Below are 21,802 nucleotides of genomic sequence, written 5' to 3'. Positions count from 1 at the left end.
TGATTCCCACCCTATATCCAAAAGGTCTATCCACATACACTGTCCAAGCTTACACATGAAGAATTTCCATTTGGGCTTGATCCCAGAGGTCTGTTGGCAGCCATGGAAGCATACCCAAACACAAATCGTTGCCTTCGGAGGGAGAGAAAAAATAAGGAACGGGGGAAGGAGATTTAGGGCAGGAAAAAACTTTGCGCCTCAAATGCTGCTCAACCTAAATAGCACAAAATCCACAGTTTATTATCGTCTGCATTAATGTTGTACTGCACTAGATTGGAAGTCTACAGAAGTTAGACTAAGGCTTTACAATGCACTAAGTCAGACCACACTTAGAATACTGTATTCAATTTCAGTCACATCACAAAAACATATACTTCCATCAGAAATGGTACAGGTAAGAGCAACAAGAATGATCTCAACTATAAAAGGGATGAGCTATATGAGGAAAGATTAGAGTAGCTTAAGGTTATCACTTCAAAATACACTAAGTGTGAACAGAGAATGAAAATTTAAAAAAAGTAAATTTAGAACAGATACTGGGGGGAAATATGCTTTCTCAAAGAATGCTAAATGTTTGGAATAATTTGCCTAGCAAGGCAAAAGAACCAAATACAAATTACAAATAGACACTATGTTAGGAGAGTTAATAAACGAGAAGGATTACTTTTAATTTGACCTTTGCTTATTCCTGACTTTTAAAAAAAATTTGTATAATTTCAAAATCTGCCTTACACAGACTGAATTCTAAATTCAAACTCCAAACCATACTATTGAATAATCCACATCTGTCAAATTTCTGTTTGCCTGACATGGAGTGCATATGCTTTCCCCAAAGGAATATACCGTACTTAATTAAGTCAAGGGAGCTTAGGGTCAGGCTGGCAAACACAAGGCTTAGGGGTTCTCGTATAGGCATATAACCAACTAAAACCATGCAGCTGACCAGTACAGAGCACTGGGATATACAGAGCACTAGTAAGCTTCCTGCTGATTTTCAAGCTAGAACCACCCTCTCCATTAGGACATTGCAAGGTTATCTGGAGCTAAGTAGGAAGAATTCCAGCCCCATCCCAGTGATAGATCTACCCCTCTATTTTCCAGAGGTGAACTAGGCTGATTGATCAATCATCAACAGTGCCCTGGAGTACTGTGGGTCTGCCTTTTTCAGGCATAGATTTACCAGATCAGTCATAGTGGGCTGACTTGGTTCCAAATTTCCACTGCTAGGCACCTCATCTTGAAGTCAATTTGACCCCAAAGAGATGCTGGGAAAAGCAAAGTGAATGTAAACAATTAAACCATATAGTAGTAGAACCCTGCAATTTTGTACAACTCAAAGCATACAATGAATGGTAATATAAGACACTTAAAAATATTTGTTCATGACTTCAAATTAAACTTGAAACAAAATTACTACAAAGTTGATAGTCATGTGGTTATCCTTTGTGTAAAATATTTACTGTTGACAATTCATTGCACATGGGTTAATATCTGTGATTGTGTAGAGTAAGTGAATACACAAAGTGTGTAGTTGAAAACAGATTTTGATTTTAAACAACTCTTCAGAATGGATTTTCACCCCAAAATACCTTCTTTATCTTCTTCATTCTGCACTTGCTTGTCTTGTTCAGGTTCAATTGCTGGCTTAGGTACAATATCCTCCTCCTCCTCTTCTGCTGCAACACAACAGTTTATAAAACTTAATGCTGTATCCTTACAGACATCCTGAGACATCTATTTTTAATTACAATATTTTCACATTGTTCTGAAGTTTTCACAATAAATGTGCCCTTTCAGAAGCTATTAACATGTTCGTTTTGATTAAGTAAAGAAATGTTACTCAGGCCATTACTAAAGATGAGGAAAAAATAAATTATTTCACAGCTGTCTGAAGAGCTACATGGCTGCTTGCAATCCTCAGGCCATCAATGTCAGGGCACTGAAGAACTAACTAATGGCTTCTTTCTATCTTGAAAATGGCATGACAATCATTTCTTCTTGACATTACTATTGTCAGAGGTTCTGACATTTAACTGCTTTTTACTTTGCTCAGTGCTTACAAGCTGTAATACTATAGGTTTATTACAACTATATTTGAATTCTAGGAAAAATAAATTTCACTATACATTTAAAATATTCGCACCAAAAAAAAAACAAATCCCTCCATGTTCCAATTCTCTTGCTTTTTTTTAAAAAGACATATGGTACAGTAGTAAAAATAAACTTCAGAATTTCAAATATGACATTTAAATTTTCGTAGTTAATTTTCGTATCTTGAGATTGCGAGCACTGACAATATGAGTTACTACAGCTGCATCAACAACTAAGACTAGTACTAACAACAGTAGAGAAGCAATAGATTATTCTTATTTGGAAATCATGTAGAGAAAGGAGATAATTAACACAAAGCTTCAACACGAACACCACATCATGCTTTCTTCAACAATATTTCAACATACCAATAGATGAAATGAACTCTTTAAAAATGCTATGGTTCACTCTTCCAAAGTTAAAAAGTACTTGATAGTGCTACGGTTCTAACTGTCTTGTGTTAAGTAATACACTAGATTTCCACACGTCAATAAGGCTATTGAGTTAATCAACTCACATTATTATTTAAAATATCCAAGTAGAAAATTAAACGTTATTTCATATTGTAGTTAAAAATCAATTAGAAAAAATATACTGAACAAATTAACCATGTAATAATCTGAATTCCCATTGAACTTTATTAGAAACAAATTGTTTAGTCTATCTAATATTGTTCTTGTAAGGGCATTGTGAGAAATAATAACATTAGATATACACAAGCCACTACTATTGACAGTTCATGGGAAAAAACATCTGGAACTGATGACTTTCATTTTTCAAGGAGTATATAAGGCAATATATGGTTTTTGTGCAAGTTAAGCTGTCGGGTCACAGGTTAATCAAAGATATACAATCAAAACAAGGAAGTCACTTGTTAAGAATATCCTGCACAACTGTAGACTGTTACTATATTTTCATTACAGATTCAAGATTATAATATCTGAAATAGTGAGTAAATTTTCAAATCAAACTTGTTGGTAATTATGAAGTTCTAATGAAATAGCATATAGGATTTACAATCTGGTGCTGCATCAACATATAACATATTTTGAGCACTGTTGACTGAAGAAAGAATTTGCAATTATATAGCACCTTTCAGGTCCTCAAGATTCCCAAAGCATTTCTTTGAATAGTGCCTTAGAATCTTATACATCTGCGTCAACAGGCAGACAGGGTCTCTGTTTAACATCTCATCTGAAAGACATCACCTCCAACAATATACCATCCCCTTAATATTGCACTGAGGTGTCAGCTCAGATTACATGTTCAAATCTTGGAGTGAGGTTTGAACCCACAATCTTGAGTCAGTGGCAAGACTGCTACCACTGAGCCAAGCTGATGCTTTCTTGCTATACTTTACCAAATTATTAAATCACATGATTGAGTTCTGATATTGTGATTGGCCTGAGAATACATCATATATAATCCTGGATCTTGTAGAACACAAGGGGGAGAAAAGTCTACAGGAAGTTCTTACCCTTTATAAAGAAAACAAGTGTTCCAGGAATTTATTCAACTTTTGTTTCAAAATGTCAATTTTATCAACGGCATGGAGACCTTCAAGTAGGGTCTTCCTCCCTGCTAGCCCACTCCAGGATGCTCCTATAATCAACATCACAAGAGCCACTGTATTGAAAACTAGACTGACCAATCCCAAGAGACAATGCCACAGTTTGGTAATGCAAATTCCAATTTTGTTAGAAGAGGAAACAAGTTGAAGAAATAAATTATTTTGAATGTACAACATATAAACGTAAAAATGAACAATGAAAAAAGAAACCATTGTTACAATTTACTTGAACATTCAGCAAAATCTATACTAACTACCCATAATTCAAAATTACCTGCCTTTCCTTCTCAATTTTTTTTATGGTTCCTGGGACCACCACATAAACCATGGTGGTAAGTCTGGGATAGTGGTGGGAATGGGCTCCTTTCCCCCCCAATCGCTTATCTTCTGAAGGGCTTGGTCACGCTTGATGCCTTCAGTCAATGTGCTGGTTCAGTCTTTGGGGCCCTGTGACCCTTTTAGTGTGGCTCCTGTCTCTTTGGGTGCTGCAGCAGCGGCCCCACTGCAGAACCACCTGGATCTTTCCATCGGCATTTGGCAGGCTCCCGTTTGCTGGCAGGAATGCCCTGACTTCAGAAACTGGGCCGAGGTCAGGGCTGTGGATGCAAGTCCAGCCCAACCTCTTTTTGGGTAGAATCAGGAAAATCCAGCCCCTTGAGTCTCGCGCACTAACATGCAACTAACATTGAGACTCAAAGTTTACAATATTGGCCTGGTAACTTAGAGGGAGGAAAATCTGAACCAAAAAAAAGGATCCCTTCTGGCAATCTTTTTTTAAACTTATCCTTTCAATGTGTGTGATGCTGGTGAAGCCACATTTACTGCCATCCCTAGTCGCACTGAAGGTGGTGATCCTTTTCCTTAAACTGGTACAGTTCGTGTCGATGGTGTTCTCACAATGGCGTTTGGTAGGGAATTCCAGCATTTTAATCCAGCCACAATGAAGCAGTGGCATTATATGCCCAACTGTGATGGCATGAAATTTGGAGGTAATGGTGTTCGCATGATCGTGCTGCTCTTGTCCTTCTTGGTGGTAGAGGTCATGGAGTTGATTGGTGCTGTTGAAGTAAACATGCTGAGTTGCTGTAGTGCACTCTTGAACAGCACTTAATAGTAGATTGACCAAGAAAAAGCAGCTCAAATCCATGGGGTCAGAATAAATCTGGGGCACCAGTAACACTGGATTCAGCAGTTTTTATTGTGATTTTCCCTTTCTCCTCCCAGTGCTCTAATTCATGTGGTTTAAATTTGAAAATCTACATAGTCTAGATATCAGTTTTAAAAATTTAGTTCATCCTGATTTTCTCGTTGTTCCTAACCCTGAGGTCATGCTGTAAAAGGTTACTGCTTTTGGTTTACAAGGTAAGTCATCTGTCTAAAGAAACAGGACAGCAGGAAACTTCCCTGCACTTCGAGAAACCGAGTACAAGTTCCGATTTTGGGAAGCTACTGGTTTGTCAGGTCAGCTTATTTGCTGAGTGTTGTAAGCTGTTCTACCACATGAGATAGGCTGGCCAGAGGATGGGAACCAGCTGCCTAGATCAGGTCTCAGCAGCCAGGCCAGATGACGAGACAACAAAGAACAGATGGTACTGCTGGGATTGTGTTCTCCACTACAAGGTGGCACTGGGATGGCACAAAGTTTTCTGCCTGACTGCCTCCAATCACGTCTTCTCCGACAGCAAGACTGTGTAATTACTGGCCCACCAGGGGAGTTAAAGGCAAGCATTCAGGCTGAAGACTGAATAAAATACATCTTGTAGGCCACAACAGCTGCCAAGCCACACTAACTGCCACATTTTCATATCCTTCACAACAAACACATTTAGGCAGACAATAAAAATATAATTAAGCCTACAAGCAATACAGCTTAGAGAAATAACAGTGAAATGCACACTATGACGTTAACTTGTGCTTTATCAAAATTATAATCATATGTGCAAATTTAACATTAGATGGGAATTGAATCTGCCTACCATTTTGACAAGTTTACAGAAATGGGTTAATAACATGAACAATTTCAATATCCTGCAGATATGCTCATACTTTCAACCAAATGGGGAAGTTAAAATCTTTCCTTTCAAGGGCTTCAATCAGCTGCAAAGGAAAACAGTAATCACTGTCTTTTGAGCAAGCTCTGCTGCATTTGTCAGCCCTTTCTCTAAGAATGTAGCCAGAGCAATCAACCTGCCATCCATTCAGAATGGAAAAACAATCTGAAAACACAGGGTATAATGCACCTGCCAGAGAAAATGGCCATTTCAGGAGAAGCTAGTGATCTGCATGACCCCACTGAGGAGGCGGTGGTGCAGAGGGGAAGAAATGCTTAAAAAGAATTCACAGTGATTCCGATCTCTCACACACTGACACTTCCTTACAAAGCATGCCAATTATAGCTTTTGTGCTACTTAAAAAAATGAAAGCTTTTTTTCAAAAATAATCACACTGAGACACAGAAGACGCACATCCTTTCACAGAAATCACTTATACACTGGACAATCTATTAATCTGAAAGCAGCCTGACATAGTAGGGGTCCAACGTTGTTCAAGCACAAAACCAAAAACGCGACACCCAAGATTGAAATAATCTCTGCAGGTGTGCTTGCCCCCCATGTCACTTTGTTGACAGTTTTACATACAATCATCAAATCAAAAACCTTTACACTAAATAATATGAAATGAACATTTTCTCAAGACCAAAAGCTCGATACTGTAATAACTATATTTTAAAATCACAAGAATTGAGTCATGTTAAACCAAATAATGGAATACAGCTGCATTTGTTTATTGAAAAATATCATATACATAGAAACTGATCCATTAGCTTAAGTCTTACTTAATCCTATAATTTCATGACAATATATTTATACCATTGTAGAATTGACTAGTGACACCTCAAATGCTCTGCATACATCACTGGAAAACTTCTCTTCTTTTTGTTTCCAATAATATGGTAACATATTTGAGACTACCAAAGGCAAAACTGATCTTACCAGGAAATGTCAGATAAAGCTGCATTATTAGAATAAGAGACCTAAAGGATAACACAGTAGTAAAATAGTAGCATGCTCAACTTTCTTATAGAAAATTATTGGTTGAATACCAACCCAAGCAGTCAATTAAGCCATAATATAAATAAAGCACCTACCATATTTTCTGGATCAGAAGACTTTCCGAATCTTCATAGATGATTGACATCTTAATTGGTCATTCAAATTTGGATAGATTTTCTTAATTTTTTTTTAATGGAAACTTTATCTGGTCTAAAACACCCCGTGAAACTTCTAGGACTTTTAAAAAATCTGACCACTCCTTCTTTCAAAATAACATGATTTAGGTCACTTGTTAGAACACAGAAACATAGACGTTCTTCCAAAGTTAGTTAGTTCTGCAATTCGTCCAGTGAAAACCAATTAGTTGGGCTAACGCTTTTAAGTGTTCACTGGGATATTGCAGTGAATGGCAGTGAAGTTATTGACAGACTAGCAACACATAACCAGCGCTTGGTCTTTATACTTGAGTTTTTCTCCGGCAAGACTGTATTTTCATTTCATTTACTTTATTTGAATTGTTAGATTAATGGAACTAATGTTTCTATTTGAACCTTGTGAAATTCTCATCTGAAAAATAAACCTTTTGAAGTAGTTTAGTTTGGTCTGGCAAGTTCATATGCAAACACCCCCTATAAAATCCTGCTCACACCACTAATGGTGCTTTTGTACTACAGGTACCAATTTGATCCTAGTACTGTTTTAGAGCAGTTTGGAGTTATACTACCCCACTCTGCACTCAAAGCGGAGCTTGCATGTGCATACTTAAACAGCGCTTAAGTTTCTCTGATATTGGAATGCTGGTGAACTTTCATGAAAGTAATAAAGAACCAATTTTTCAGTCAGCTCTTTATTAACATTAAAAACAAAGAAAATGCATTGTTAATTAAAAAAAATAGCTTCCCAATAGTTGATTATAATACATTGTAACCATGAGTAACAATTTAAAATATTAAACTGTGGCTATTTTATACCATATATTGAAAGAATTCTATTTTCACTTTTCAAATTCAAATACTGCATCCTTTTGGATCTAATATCTATAAAAAGAATATGATAGAACTGTCCTTTCACTGCCCTAACAAGTTCCATGTTCTAGTTTCTAATCTCAGGCACAAAATGCATAATTTCAGAATCATGCAGACAGACAATTTTTGACTGCCATTTGCAATATTAAGATTCAAATTAAAACAGTCAACATTGCAGAGAAGTAAATACCCAGAATATGGTTAAATTGAGTCTTCAATAACAATTAGCTCCACCCCAATCAGCTCAACACCAATATTGATCAGTCCTGAACCTTCACAATCCCAATGTATTTTGAGGAAAGCACACGGGAATGTTATTTTGCGTCAGTTAGAGAAAATTCTTTCCCTTTCTGCAATAATAACAAAGCTAACAAATTTAGACTACAAAAGCAGACACCATCAAAGCAGCTGTGTACCATACTGTCATTTAAAAAAAATAAAACGCCACGTGCTTTCAGACTTACTGCAGTCTGGCTTTCATCAATAGATTTCACTCCAGCAGACTATACAATAAAGACTCTGTACTAAAGTAGCAGTTACTGCAAAAGTGACCAACTATTGTCAATGAACACTGAACACAAGGTTAATGAACCACTGAGTTTTTACTCTGTCTTAACATCAAAATTGTGATGTATTTTGTTGAGGTGGAAAGAAAAGCATCGCTGTAAATTAGGCTGCACCTAGCAATAACAATATGAGTGAAGTTACAGTTGTCCGGATGATGTGTTTCTATGGAGCAGGTTAATCAAAGTTAAATCATCTGTGAAATGGCTGTGTTTTGTTAACTTGAGTCTTTGTATCCTTCCAGGCATACAAGGCATTTGACTCATGTTTTATTTCCTACATGCACAGGCAAGATCAAACATACATATTTTTGCATCACTAAATTATTTGAAGCGAGAAATAATTTACAATTCTAAGATGCCATTTAAAATATAATGAAAATTCATAATGAAACAAACCCTTTTTCCTCCAATTTTCTCCCTTTCTTTCCTAAGATGATTGTCAGCTTGGCTCAGTTTGCAGTACTCTCACCTGTCAGAAGGTTGTGGGTTGAAGCCCCACTCCAGAACTTCAACACATAATCTAAGATGACACTTCAGCACAGTAGTGAAGGAATGCTGCATTATCTCAGGTGTTGTCCTTCAGGTGAGCGTTAGGCCCCGATATTAACATAAGAACATAAGAAATAGGAGCAGGAGTAGGCCATACGGTCCCTCGAGCCTGCTCTGCCATTCAATAAGATCATGGCTGATCTTCTATCACAACTCCCCTTTCCCGCCCAATCCCCTTATCCCTTGATTCCCTTAGTGTCCAAATATCCATTGGATCTCAGTCTTGAATATACTCAACAACTGAGCATCCACACCCCTCTGGGGTACAGAATCCAAAGATTCACTACACTCTCAGCGAATAAATGTTTCCTCATCCGGGTCCTAAGTGGCCCACCCCTTATCTTGAGACTGACCCCTAGTTCTAGGCTCTCAGCATCTGCCCTGTCAAGCCCAAGAATTTTATACATTTCAATGAGATCATCTCTCGTTCTTCTGAACTCCAGAGAATATAGGCCCACTCTAATCAATGTCTCCACATAGGACAATCCTCTCATCTTAGGAATCAATCTAGTGAACCTTCGTTGCACCCCCTCTAAGGCAAGTATATCCTTCCTTAGGTAAGGAAACTAAAACTTTTTATTTTATTCATTCATGGGATGTGGGCGTCATCGGCAAAACCAGCATTTGTTGCCCATCCTAATTGCCCATGAGACAGTGGTGGTGAGCCACCTTCTTCAACCGTTACAGTTTACGTGGTGAAGATACTCCAACAGTTCTATTAGGCAGGGTGTTCCAGGATTTTGATCCAGCAACGATGAAGGAATGGCGATATATTTCCAAGTCAGAATGGTGTGTGACTTGGAGGGGAATGTGCAGGTGGTGTTGTTCCCATCTGCCTGCTGTCCTTGTCCTTCTAGATGGTACAGGTCACAGGTTTGGAAGGTGCTGTCGAAAAAGCCTAGGCGAGTTGCTGCAGTGCATCTTGTAGATGGTACACACTGCAGCCACGGTGCGCCGGTGGCAGAAGGAATGAATGTTTAAGGTGGTGGATGGGGTGCCAATCAAGCGGGCTGCTTTGTCCTGGATGGTGTCGAGCTTCTCGAGTGTTGTTGGAGCTGACTCATCCAGGCAAGTGGAGAGCATTCCATCATTCTCCTGACTTGTGCCTTGTAGATGGTGAAAAGGCTTTGGGCAGTCAGGAGGTGAATCACTCACCGCAGAATACCCAGCCTCTGACCTGCTCTTGTAACCACAGTATTTATTTGGCTGCTCCAGTTAAGTTTCTGGTCAATGGTGACACCCAGGATGTTGATGGTGGGGGATTCGGTGATGGTAATGCCGTTGAATGTCAAGGGGAGGTGGTTAGACTCTCTCATTGGAGACGGTCATTGCCTGGCACGAATGTTACTTGCCATTTATCAGCCCAAGCCTGAATGTTTTCCAGGTCTTACTGCATGCGGGCACGGGCTGCTTCATTATCTGAGGGGTTGCGAATGGAACTGAACTCTATGCAATCATTAGCGAACATCCCCACTTCTGACCTTATGATGGAGGGAAGGTCATTGATGAAGCCACTGAAAATGGTTGGGCCTACGGCACTGCCCTGAGGAATTCCTGCAGCGATGTCCTGGGGCTTAGATGATAGGCCTCCAACAACCACTACCATCTTCCTTTGTGCTAGGTATGACTCCAGCCACTGGAGAGTTTTCCTCCTGAATTCCATCAACTTCAATTTTACTAAGGCTCCTTGATGCCACACTCGGTCAAATGCTGCCTTGATGTCCAAGGGCAGTCACTCTCACCTCACTTCTGGAATTTAGCTCTTTTGTCCATGTTTGGACCAAGGCTGTAATGAGGTCTGGAGCCAAGTGATCCTGGCGAAACCCAAACTGAGCATCGGTGAGCAGGTTATTGGTGAGTAAGTGCCGCTTGAGAGTAGACTGATAGTGGGTAATTGGCCGGATTGGATCTGTCCTGCTTTTTGTGGACAGGACGTATCTGGGCAATTTTCCACTTTGTCGGGTAGGTGCCAGTGCTGTAGCTGTACTGGAACAGCTTGGCTAGAGGCGCAGCTAGTTCTGGAGCACAAGTCTTCAGTACTACAACTGGAATGCCAATTACCCACTATCAGCCTTTGCCCAATCCAGTGCACTCCACCGTTTCTTGACATCACGTGGAGTGAATCGAATTGGCTGAAGACTGGCTTCTGTGATGGTGCGGACCTCGGGAGGAGGCCGAGATGGATCATCCACTCCGCACTTCTGGCTCAAGATGGTTGCAAATGCTTCAGCCTTGTCTTTTGCACCCAGGATTTTGCATTGAGGATGGGGATCTTCACAGAGCCTCCTCCTCCCGTTAGTTGTTTAATTGTCCACCACCATTCACAACTGGATGTGGCAGGACTGAAGAGCTTTGATCTGATCTGTTGGTTGTGGAATCACTTAGCTCTGTCTATATCATGCTGCTTCTACTGTTTAGCATGCATGTAGCCCTGTGTTGTAGCTTCACCAGTTGGCACCTCATTTTTAGGCACATCTGATGCTGCTCCTGGCATCATGCTTTTCTACACTCCTCAATGAGCCAGGGTGGATCCCATGGCTTGATGGTAATGGTAGAGTGAGGGATATTCCAGGCCATGAGGTTACAGATTGTGGTGGAATACAATTCTGCTGCTGCTGATGGCCCACAGTGCCTCATGGATGCCCAATTTTGAGCTACCAAATCTGTTCTGAATCTATCCTATTTGGCACAGTCGTTGCGCCACTGTACACATTACTCCAGGTGTGGTCTCATCAGAGTCCTGTATAATTGCAGCAAGACCTCCTTACTCTTATACTCCAGCCCCCTTGCAATAAAGGCTAACACACAATTTGCCTTCCTGTATTGCTTGCTGTACCTGCATGTTAACTTTCTGTGATTCGTGTACAAGGACACCCAAATCCCTCCGACTACCAACATTTCTTAGTCGCTCACCTTCTAAAAAAATTCTGTTTTTCTATTCTTCCTACCAAAGTGGATAATTTCATTTTTCCCCACATTGTACTCCATCTGCCACCTTCTTGCCCACTCGCTTAACCTGTCAATATCCCTTTGCAGCCTCTTTGTGTCCTCCTCACAGCTTACTTTCCCACTTAACCTTGTATCAGCAAACTTGGATACATTACCCTCGGTCCCCTCATCGAAGTCATTGATATAGATTGTAAACAGCTGAGGCCCAAGCACTAATCCTTGCGCCAACTCTCTAGTTACAACCTGCCAACCCGAAAATGACCCGTTTATTCCTGCTCTCTGTTTTCTGTCCATTAACCAATCCTCTATCCACGCTAATATATTACCCCCAATCCCACGAGCCCTAATCTTGTGCAACCTCTCGGGTGGCACCTTATCAAATGCCTTTTGAAAATCCAAATGCACTACATCCACTGGTCCCCCCCCCCTTATCTACCCTGCTAGTTACACCCTCAAAAAAACTCTAATAGATTTGTCAAACATGATTTCCCTTTCATAAAACCATGTTGACTCTGCCTAATCATATTATGAGTTGCTAAGTGCCCTGTTACTACGGCCTTAATAATAGATTCCAGCATTTTCCCTAATACTGGCTAACAGTCAGGCTTACTGGCCTATAATTCTCGGTTTTCCCTCGCCCTCCTTTCTTGAATAGCAGGGTTATATTTGCTACCTTTCAATCCACGAGCACCGTTCTAGAATCTAGGGAATTCTGGATGATCAAAACCAATGCATCCACTATCTCTGCAACCACCTCTTTTAAAACTCTTGGATGTCGGCCATCAGGTCCAGGGGATTTGTCGGCTTTTATTGCCATTAATTTCTCCAGTACTTTTTCTTTACAAATATTAATTGCTTTAAGTTCCTCACTCTCATTAGATCCTTGGTTCTCCACTATTTCCGGTATGTTTTTTGTGGTTCCTATTTACTAGAATGATTCCAGGGATGAGGGGCGAAATTACGTTGATAGACTGGAGAGGTGGGGAATGTTCTCCTTGGAGCAGAAAAGATTGAGAGGAGATTCGATAGAGGTGTTCAAAATCATGAAGGGTCTAGACAGAGTGGATAGTGAAAAACTGTTCCCATTGGCAGAAGGGTCAAGAACCAGAGGGCATAGATTTAAGGTGATTGGCAAAAGAACCAAAGGTGATATGAGGAAAAACTTTTTTTTTAAAAACATAGCGCGTGATTAGGATCTGGAATGCACTGCCCAAGGAAGTGGTGGAGACAGATTCAATCATGGCCTTCAAAAGAGAACTGGATAAGTACTTGAAATGAAAAAATGTGCAGGGCTACGGGACTAGCTGGACTGCTCGTGCATAGAGCCGGCGCGGACTCGATGGGCCGAATGGCCTCCTTCCATGCTGTAACCTTCTATGATTCTATTGTGATGACAGATAGAAAATATTTGTTTAATGCATCTGCCATTTCCTTATTCCCCATTATAATTTCTCCTGTCTTTGCCTCTAAGGGACCCACATTTACCTTCGCTGATCTGTTTTTACATACTCTTACAATCTGTTTTTATATTTCTTGCTAGTTTACTCTCATATTCAATTTTCTCCCTCTATCAATTTCTTGGTCATCCTTTTCTGATTTCGAAAACCCTCCCAATCCTCAGGCTTACTAATCTTTTTGGCAATATTGAAAGCCTCTTTTAATCTAATATTATCCTTAACTTCTCTAGTTAGCCACAATCGGATCACTTTTCTCGTGGAGTTGTTATTCCTGAAGGGAATGTATATTCGTTGAGAATTATGAATTATTTCTTTAAATGTTCACCATTGCTTATCTACCATCATGTCTTTTAATCTAATTTTCCAATCCACCATAGCCAACTCATCCCTCATACCCACGCAATTGGCTTTGTTTAAATTTAAGACCCTAGTTTCGGACTTAACTACATCACTCTCGATTTCAATATGAAATTCTATCATATTATGATCACTCTGCACCAGAGGATCCTTAACTATAAGATTACTAATTAACCCTGTCTCGTTACACAATACTAGATCTAAAATAGCCTGTTCCCTAGTTGGTTCCTCGAGATATTGTTCTAGAAAACTGTCTCGAATGCATTCCATGAGCTCGTCCTTCAAACTACTTTTGCCAATTTGGTTTTCCCAGTCTATATGAAGATTAAAGCCCCCATGATTACTGTATTACCCTTGTTACATGCTCCTCTAATTTCCTGATTTGTACCCTGTCCAACATTGTAACTACTTTTAGGGGGCCTATAAACTACTCCCACCAGTGTTTTCTGCCCCTTGTTATTTCTTAGCTCCACCCATACTGATTCTCCATCCTGATTTTCTGAGCTAAGATCCTTTGTCACTACTATCTTTATCTCATCCTTTATTAACAGGGCTACCCCCCTCCCTCCTTTTCCATTTTGTCTATCTTTTCTAAAAGTCAAGTACACTGGAATATTTAGTTCCCAACCTTGGTCACCCTGCAACCATGTCTCAGTAACGGCTATAAGATCAAACCCATTTATTTCTGTTTGTGCCATTAATTCATCTATCTTGTTACAAATGCTTCGTGCATTCAGATATAGCGCCTTGAATTTTAATTTTTTTTTACTATTTTTCCCTGATGTGACCTTAGTCACTAATGCCCTATTATCTTTGTTAAACACTCTGTCCCTTCCTGACACACACTGCTTGTTTTTACCCAAATCACTGCTCTGTTCTACAACCTTGACTTTTCTCTTTAGACTTATAAATTTACCCTTACCTGAACCCTCCCCCCTTCTTATTAGTTTAAAGCCCCATCTACCACCTTAGTTATTCAATTCGCCAGGACACTGGTCCCAGCCAGGTTTAAGGGGAGCCTGTCTGAACGGAACAGCTCCCTCTTTCCCCAGTACTGGTGCCAGTGCCCCATGAATTGAAATCCCTGCTTCCCACACCACTTTTTCAGCCACGCATTTAACCATCTAATCTGGTTGTCCCTATGCTAATTTGCACATGGCTCAGGTAGTAATCCAGAGATTATTACCTTTGAGGTTCTGTTTTTTAATTTGGACCCTAGCTCCTCAAACTCCCTCAGCAGAACCTCATTCCTGGTTCTACCTATGTCATTAGTTCCTATATGGACCACGATAACTATATCCTCCCCCTCCTTCTTCAAGTTCTTCTCCAGCCACAAGGAGAAGTCCTTAACCCTGGCACTGGGCAGGCAACACAGCCTCCAGGACACCCTGTTACAGCTGCAGAGAACAATATCTATCCCCCTGACTATACTATCCCCTAACACTACCACATTCTTTTTTGCTCCCCCCACTTGAATGGCCTCCTGTACCATGCTGCCATGGTCAATTTGCCCATCCTCCCTGCAGTCTTTGTTCTCATCCACACAGGTAGCAAGTACCTTGTGCCTATTGGACAAGGTCAAAGGCTAAGGCTCTTCCAGCACTGTATCTGGGGTCCCCTTACCTGCCTGACTCTCAGTCACATCCTCCTGTCCCCGACCACTAACCAAATCTAAACCACTACCAAACATAAGAGGTGACACAGCCTCCTGGCTCAAAACGTTCAGGTAACTCTCCTCCTCCGTGATGCATCGCAATGTCTGCAGCTCAGACTCCATCTCAACAACTCTGAACTGAAGTTCCTCGAGTTGCAGACGCTTAGTGCAGATGTGGTTGCCTGGGATCATTCTGCTCTCCACAATCGCCCACATACTGCAGTTACGGCACACCACTTGCACTGCCATCTCTATCTAACTTTGTTTTATTTATTTACTTAAAGTTTTTATGTAATTAATTCACTAGTTTAAAAATAACTAAATAAACCAAATTAATTTATCTAGTTTAAATTATTAATTTAATATAGTATTAGCAAGTTATAGGTTCCTAGTTTAAACCACTCCCCTAAGCTTAGAGAGCAAAAAAGTGTGTTACTCACCAACCAGCTGTCCTCTGATGTTACTCTTTTGAACTTCTGCCTGAGTTGGTCTCAGCTTTATGTGCTCTGGCTCTCGGTTGCTGGATCCACTCCTTTTATCCCCAGTAACCACTAAAAACACTAAGCAACAAACTAAATACTTACTGACTTACCCTCGGCACTCCTCCTTGTCTTGTGACGTCACTTTTGACTTTTTCTTGATTTTTGATTTCTCGCACGGCTGGCTCCCTTTTTGCTCCATTCAGTCTTAGTCTAGTCTATAGTTCTTTGGTTTAAATCACTCAGCACCTCCTTCCCCCTCTGCACTTAATTCCCCCACACACCAAATTCCCAGTTGAAAGTCCTCCCTCTGTTAGCGCTTTATTCCATTAGAGGTTCACTCTCTGTCTTTCCCAACCTCTGTGCTTAACGCAGAGGCAGGTTGCGAGCTTGGTCGGGGTGGGGGGGAAGACTGCGTGTGCGAAACCCGGAAGAAAATTTAACGGGTCGGAATATCTGATTCCAACTTGATTGCCGAATTAAATTTTTCCTTCCGGGTTTTACGTCTCCAAGCTGCAACAGCAGGATTGATGCACATCCACATGAGGCAATCGCAACTGGACTATTTAAAGGGCCAATGCTAAAATGGAATTTAGAGGAGCTAGGAGGTTTTGGAAGGGGATGGTGCGAGTTGATGAACATGGATTCAGGACAAGCACGGCCAGCACCCAGCTTTAATGATGCTTCCCTTGACTTACTGCTGGGAGCAGTCAGGAGCAGGAAGGAGGTAATTTTCCCCAGCAATGGGAAGAAACCTGCTGCTCTCACCAAGAAGGCATAGTTGGAGATGGCTGAGGAGGTGAACAGCAGGAGGATTGTGGCCCGGTCTTGGATGTAATGCAGGAAGTGTTTTAATGATCTTACCAGGTCAGGAAAAGTGAGTACAGTTGTTGATTCACCTACATCCTGTGGTGTACAACAACCCCCACTTACTCTGTCTTGCCAAGCATACTCCATCACATCACTCTTCACACCCACTTAAGTTTCAACAGCACCCATCCTTCACTTTCTACACTCTTCCTCACCTCCCCATTTATCCATCCACCACTACCACTTACCCCAATCCTTATGCAAGGTGATGCATCTCTCTGATAATCACCCTCACCGAATGCACTGCATCCATCAGGTGAATACGTGACTTTTAGTCACTCACAGGTCTGCTCTTTTGCGCCTTGTAGGAGAAGAGAGCGAGAGAAGACTGGAGGTGGCCCACCACAAATTGTGCAGCTCACAGATGCAGAGCAGGACTCCCTGAGGATAAGTGGCACATCTGCACCTCTGTCAATCGGAGATGGAGAGACTGAACTCACAGATGCTTCGTGACAGAATTAAAAATATCTGACACATATGCTGACTTTATTTCATCAATGACTGAACAATGAGAAGCCAGAGTATGGTGATTGCCAAGATTGTCACTTTTGTCTTCCAGGGCCTTCACATGTAGAGCAACAGTCGGTGGACATAAAAACATAGGAACAGGAGTAGGCCATTTAGCCCCTCGAGCCTGTTCCGCCATTCAATGAGATCATGGCTGATCTGTGACCTAACTCCATAAACACGCCTTAGCCTCTTATCCCTTAATATCTTTGGTTAACAAAAATCTATCAAACTTACATTTAAAATTAACAATTGAGCTAGCATCAATTGCCATTTGCAGAAGAGAGTTCCAAACTTATACCACCCTTTGCTGGTAAGAAGCGTTTCTTAACTTCACTCCTGAAAGTCCTGGCTCTAATTTTTAGGCGACGTCCCCTAGTCCTGGACTTCCCAACCAGCAGAAATAGTTTCTCTCTATCTACCCTTTGAGTTCCCCATAATACCTTGAAAACTTCGATCAAGTCACCCCGTAAAATCACCTTCTAAATTCCAGGGAATACAACCCTAGTTTGTGCAATCTCTCCTGGTAATTTAACCCTTGCAGTCCAGATATCATTCTAGTAAATCTACGCTGCACTCCCTCCAAGGCAAATATATCCCTCCTAAGGTGCAGTGACCAGAACTGAACACAGTACTCCAGGTGTGGTCGTACCAGGATTTTATATAGCTGTAGCATAACTTCTACCCCCTTGTATTCTAATCCTCTAAATATAAAGGCCAGCATTCCATTAGCTTTTTTGATTGTTTTCTGTACCTGTCCCTGACATTTTAATGATCTATGTACATGGACCCCTAAGGCTCTTTGGAACACCACTGTTTCGAGCTTTTCACCATTTAGAAAGTACTCTGATCTATCCTTTTTCGGTCCAAAGTGGGTGACCTCCGCTTGCCTACATTGAAATCCATTTGCCACAGTTTTGCCCATTCACTTAATCTATTAATATCTCTCTGTAATTTTATGCTTCCATCTACACTGCTTACAATGCTGCCTACCTTTGTGTCATCAGCAAACATGGATATGTGGTTCTCTATCCTGTCATCTAGGTCGTTAATAAATACATTGCGTAGTCGAGGTCCCAACACAGATCCCCGTGGGACACCACAAGTCACATCCTGCCAATTTGAGCACCTGTCCATTATCCCTACTCTCTGTCTCCTGCCGCTCAGCCAAGTTCCTAACCAGGTCAATAATTTGCCCTCCATGAGCTTCAACTTTAGCTAACAGTCTCTTATGAGGGACTTTATCGAATGCCTTCTGGAAGTCCATATAAACAACATACATAGACATTTCCCTGTCCACTACTTTAGCCATCTCTTCAAAAAAAAATTAATCAGGTTCGTTAGACATGACCTACCATTTACAAATCCATACTGGTTCTCTCTGATCAGCTGAACATTTTCAAGGTGTTCAGCCACTCTATCCCTAATTATAGACTCTAGTAATTTCCCAACAGATGTTAGGCTAACTGGTCTATAATTCACGGATTTCCCTCTCTCACCTTTCTTAAATAGCGGAGTGACATGTGCAATTTTCCAATCTAAACGAACGGTTCCTGAATCGAGAGAACATTGGAAGATTATAGTTAGGGCTTCTGCAATATTCTCATCAACTTCCTTTAAAACCCTGGGATGGAAACCAACTGATCGTGGGGATTTGTCACCCTTTAGTTAATTTTCTTACGTTAATTATGGCGAGTCCCTGCCCCAATTCAAAATTAGTTTCCTTGGGGTGTCCGGCATGCTATCCTCTTCCTCTATGCAAATACTGACACAAAGTAATTATTTAACATTGGATAGTGGGCCAGAGAACTTTATATTTTATTTTTTCCAATCTGAGTCACTAGCTGAACCTTCGAGCTACGAGGGCATCCCTGGCATCCTGGGCAGCAATGTACGCGGCTAGTCTGGTGATGGGTCTCCCATCTTCATATTGCTCGTCCTCCTCCTCTTCTTCAAAAGGTCTCATCAACAGAAGATGATTGATGAGCGCCTTGGTCATCCCCCACCTCTAGCCCTCTCTGCTGCGCAATGTTGTGCAGGACACAGCACACCACTATCATTCTGGACACCCTCGTTGGCGAGTACTGAAGGGTGCCTCCAGACCTATGCAGGCACCAGAAGCACATCTTCAACATGCCAATGGCTTGCTCAATGTCACACCTGGTGGTCATGTGGCTGTCATTCTAGCACCTTATTGGTGGGGTTCCTCACAGGTGTCATGAGCCAAGTTTGAAGAGGTATCCCTTGTCACCTATGTGCCAGCCCTGAAGTCTGTTTTCTGGTAGGAAGAGGATTGGAATATTGGACTGCCGCAGTATAAAAAGCATCATGACAGCTCCCAGGGAATCTGGTGTACACCTGCATGAACCTCTTCTCGGGTTGCACTCCAGCTGTGCGTTGATGGAATTAAATCCCTTGCAGATGATAAAAACTGGTCCTCGGATTGCCACATGCGTGCAATCAATGGCACCCTGTACCTATGGGAAGCCAATCAGAGAGGCGAAACTGACTGCCCGCTCATTCTGGTTACTGTTGTCGCAGGGGAAGTTAAAATAAATAGACGACCTGGCGAACAACTCGTCTGTTACCTGCCTTCTACATACAGGTGCAGTTGACTGAGAGACCCTTGAAATGTCCAGTGGTGCACTGGAAGGAATCAGAGGCAAAGAAATTGAAGGCAGTGTTGATTTTGACAGCAACAGGCAATGTATGGCCACCAGGTTCAGCAGGAAGCAGCTCTTCTTCAAGGAGGCTGCAGATGTCTGTGACCACCTGCCAGATCAATTAAGGGTACGGTGGCATAGTGGTTATGTTACTGGACTAGTAATCGAGAGGCCTGGACTAATAATCCAGAGTCATGAGTTCAAATCCCGCCACGGCAGCTGGGGAATTGAAATTCAATTCATTAAATTCAATTAATTAAATAAAATCTGGAATTAAAATACCAGTATCAGTAATGGTGGCCATGATACTACCGGATTGTCGTAAAAATTCATCTGGTTCACTAATGTCCTTTAGGGAAGGAAACCTGCTGTCCTTACCCGGTCCGGCCTATATGTGACTCCAGACCCACAGCAATGTGGTTGATTCTTAATTGCCCTCTGAAATGGCCTAGCAAGCCACTCAGTTGTAAAATCTCGCTAAAAAAAGTCACAATAAGAATAAAACCAGATGGACCACTAGGGACACGACAAAGGCAAATTCAAGCCCAGTCGACCCTGCAAAGTCCTCCTGACTAACATCTTTGGGAGAGCTGTCCCACAGAGTAGTCAAGCAACAGCCTGACGTAGCCATACACTCAGAATCATACCTTTCAGCCAATGTCCCAGACTCTTCCATCACCACCCCTGGGTATGTCCTGTCCCACCAGCAGGACAGACCGACCAGAGGTGGCGGTACAGTGATATACAGTCAGGAGGGAGTGGCCCTGGGAGTCCTCAACATTGACTCTGGACCCCATGAAATTTCATGGCATCAGGTCAAACATGGGCAAGGAAACCTCCTGCTGATTACCACCTACCGCCCTCCCTCAGCTGATGAATCAGTCCTCCTCCATGTTGAACACCACTTAGAGGAAGCACTGAGGGTAGCAAGGGCACAGAATGTACACTCTGGGTGGGGGACTTCAATGTCCATCACCAAGAGTGGCTCGGTAGCACCACTACTGACCGAGCTGGCCGAGTCCTGAAGGACATAGCTGCCAGACTGGGCCTGCGACAGGTGGTGAGCGAACCAACACAAGGGAAAAACTTACTTGACCTCGTCCTACCTGTCACAAATGCATCTGTCCATGACAGTATTGGTAGGAGTGACGACCGCACAGTCCTCGTGGAGACGAAGTCCCGTCTTTGCACTGAGGACACCATCCAACGTGTTGTGTGGCACTACCACCATGCTAAATGGGATAGATTCAGAACAGATCCAGCAGCTCAAAACTGGGCATCCATGAGGCGCTGTGGGCATATTCCTCACTCTACCATTACCAACAAGCCAGGGGATCAACCCTGGTTCAATGAGGAGTGTAGAAGAGCATGCCAAGAACAGCACCAGGTGTACTGAAAAATGAGGTGCCAACCTGGTGAAGCTACAACTCAGGACTGCATGCATGCTAAACAGCGGAAGCAACATGCTATAGACAGAGCTAAGCGATTCCACAACCATCGGATCAGATCAAAGCTCTGCAGTCCTGCCACATCCAGTCGTGAATGTTGGTAGACAATTAAACAACTAACAGGAGGAGGAGGAGACTCTGCAAACATCCCCATCCTCAATGTTGGCGGAGTCCAGCACGTGAGTGCAAAAGACAAGGCTGAAGCATTTGCAACCATCTTCAGCCAGAAGTGCCGAGTGGATGATCCATCTCGGCCTCCTCCCAATATCCCCACCATCACAGAAGCCAGTCTTCGGCCAATTCGATTCACTCCACGTGATATCAAGAAACGGCTGAGTGCACTGGATACAGCAAAGGCTACGGGCTCCGACAACATCCCGGCTGTACTGCTGAAGACTTGTGCTCCAGAACTAGCTGCGCCTCTAGCCAAGCTGTTCCAGTACAGCTACAACACTGGCATCTACCCGACAATGTGGAAAATTGTCCAGGTATGTCCTGTCCACAAAAAGCGAGACAAATCCAATCCGGCCAAGTACCGACCCATCAGTCTACTCATCATCAGCA

The 21,802-nt window shown here is 42.0% G+C and overlaps 1 protein-coding gene across 3 annotated transcripts in view; it reads right to left on the bottom strand.

Annotated features, from left to right (window-relative positions):
• The window catches only part of LOC137323707 (cytoplasmic dynein 1 intermediate chain 2-like), a 168,897-nt gene that overhangs the window by 30,413 nt on the left and 116,682 nt on the right, over positions 1-21,802 (bottom strand). For 2 of the 3 annotated variants that reach the window (XM_067987526.1, XM_067987528.1), the window contains exon 6: positions 1,590-1,676. In XM_067987526.1, coding sequence (XP_067843627.1) covers positions 1,590-1,676 — 87 coding nt within the window. The remainder of the gene's footprint in view (positions 1-1,589; positions 1,677-21,802) is intronic. The other variant, XM_067987527.1, reaches the window with a different exon arrangement.

This window comes from Heptranchias perlo, chromosome 7 (assembly GCF_035084215.1).
Source record: "Heptranchias perlo isolate sHepPer1 chromosome 7, sHepPer1.hap1, whole genome shotgun sequence".
In the NCBI taxonomy this organism is placed as follows: domain Eukaryota; kingdom Metazoa; phylum Chordata; class Chondrichthyes; order Hexanchiformes; family Hexanchidae; genus Heptranchias; species Heptranchias perlo.
This window is presented reverse-complemented; position numbering and strand designations above follow the sequence as displayed.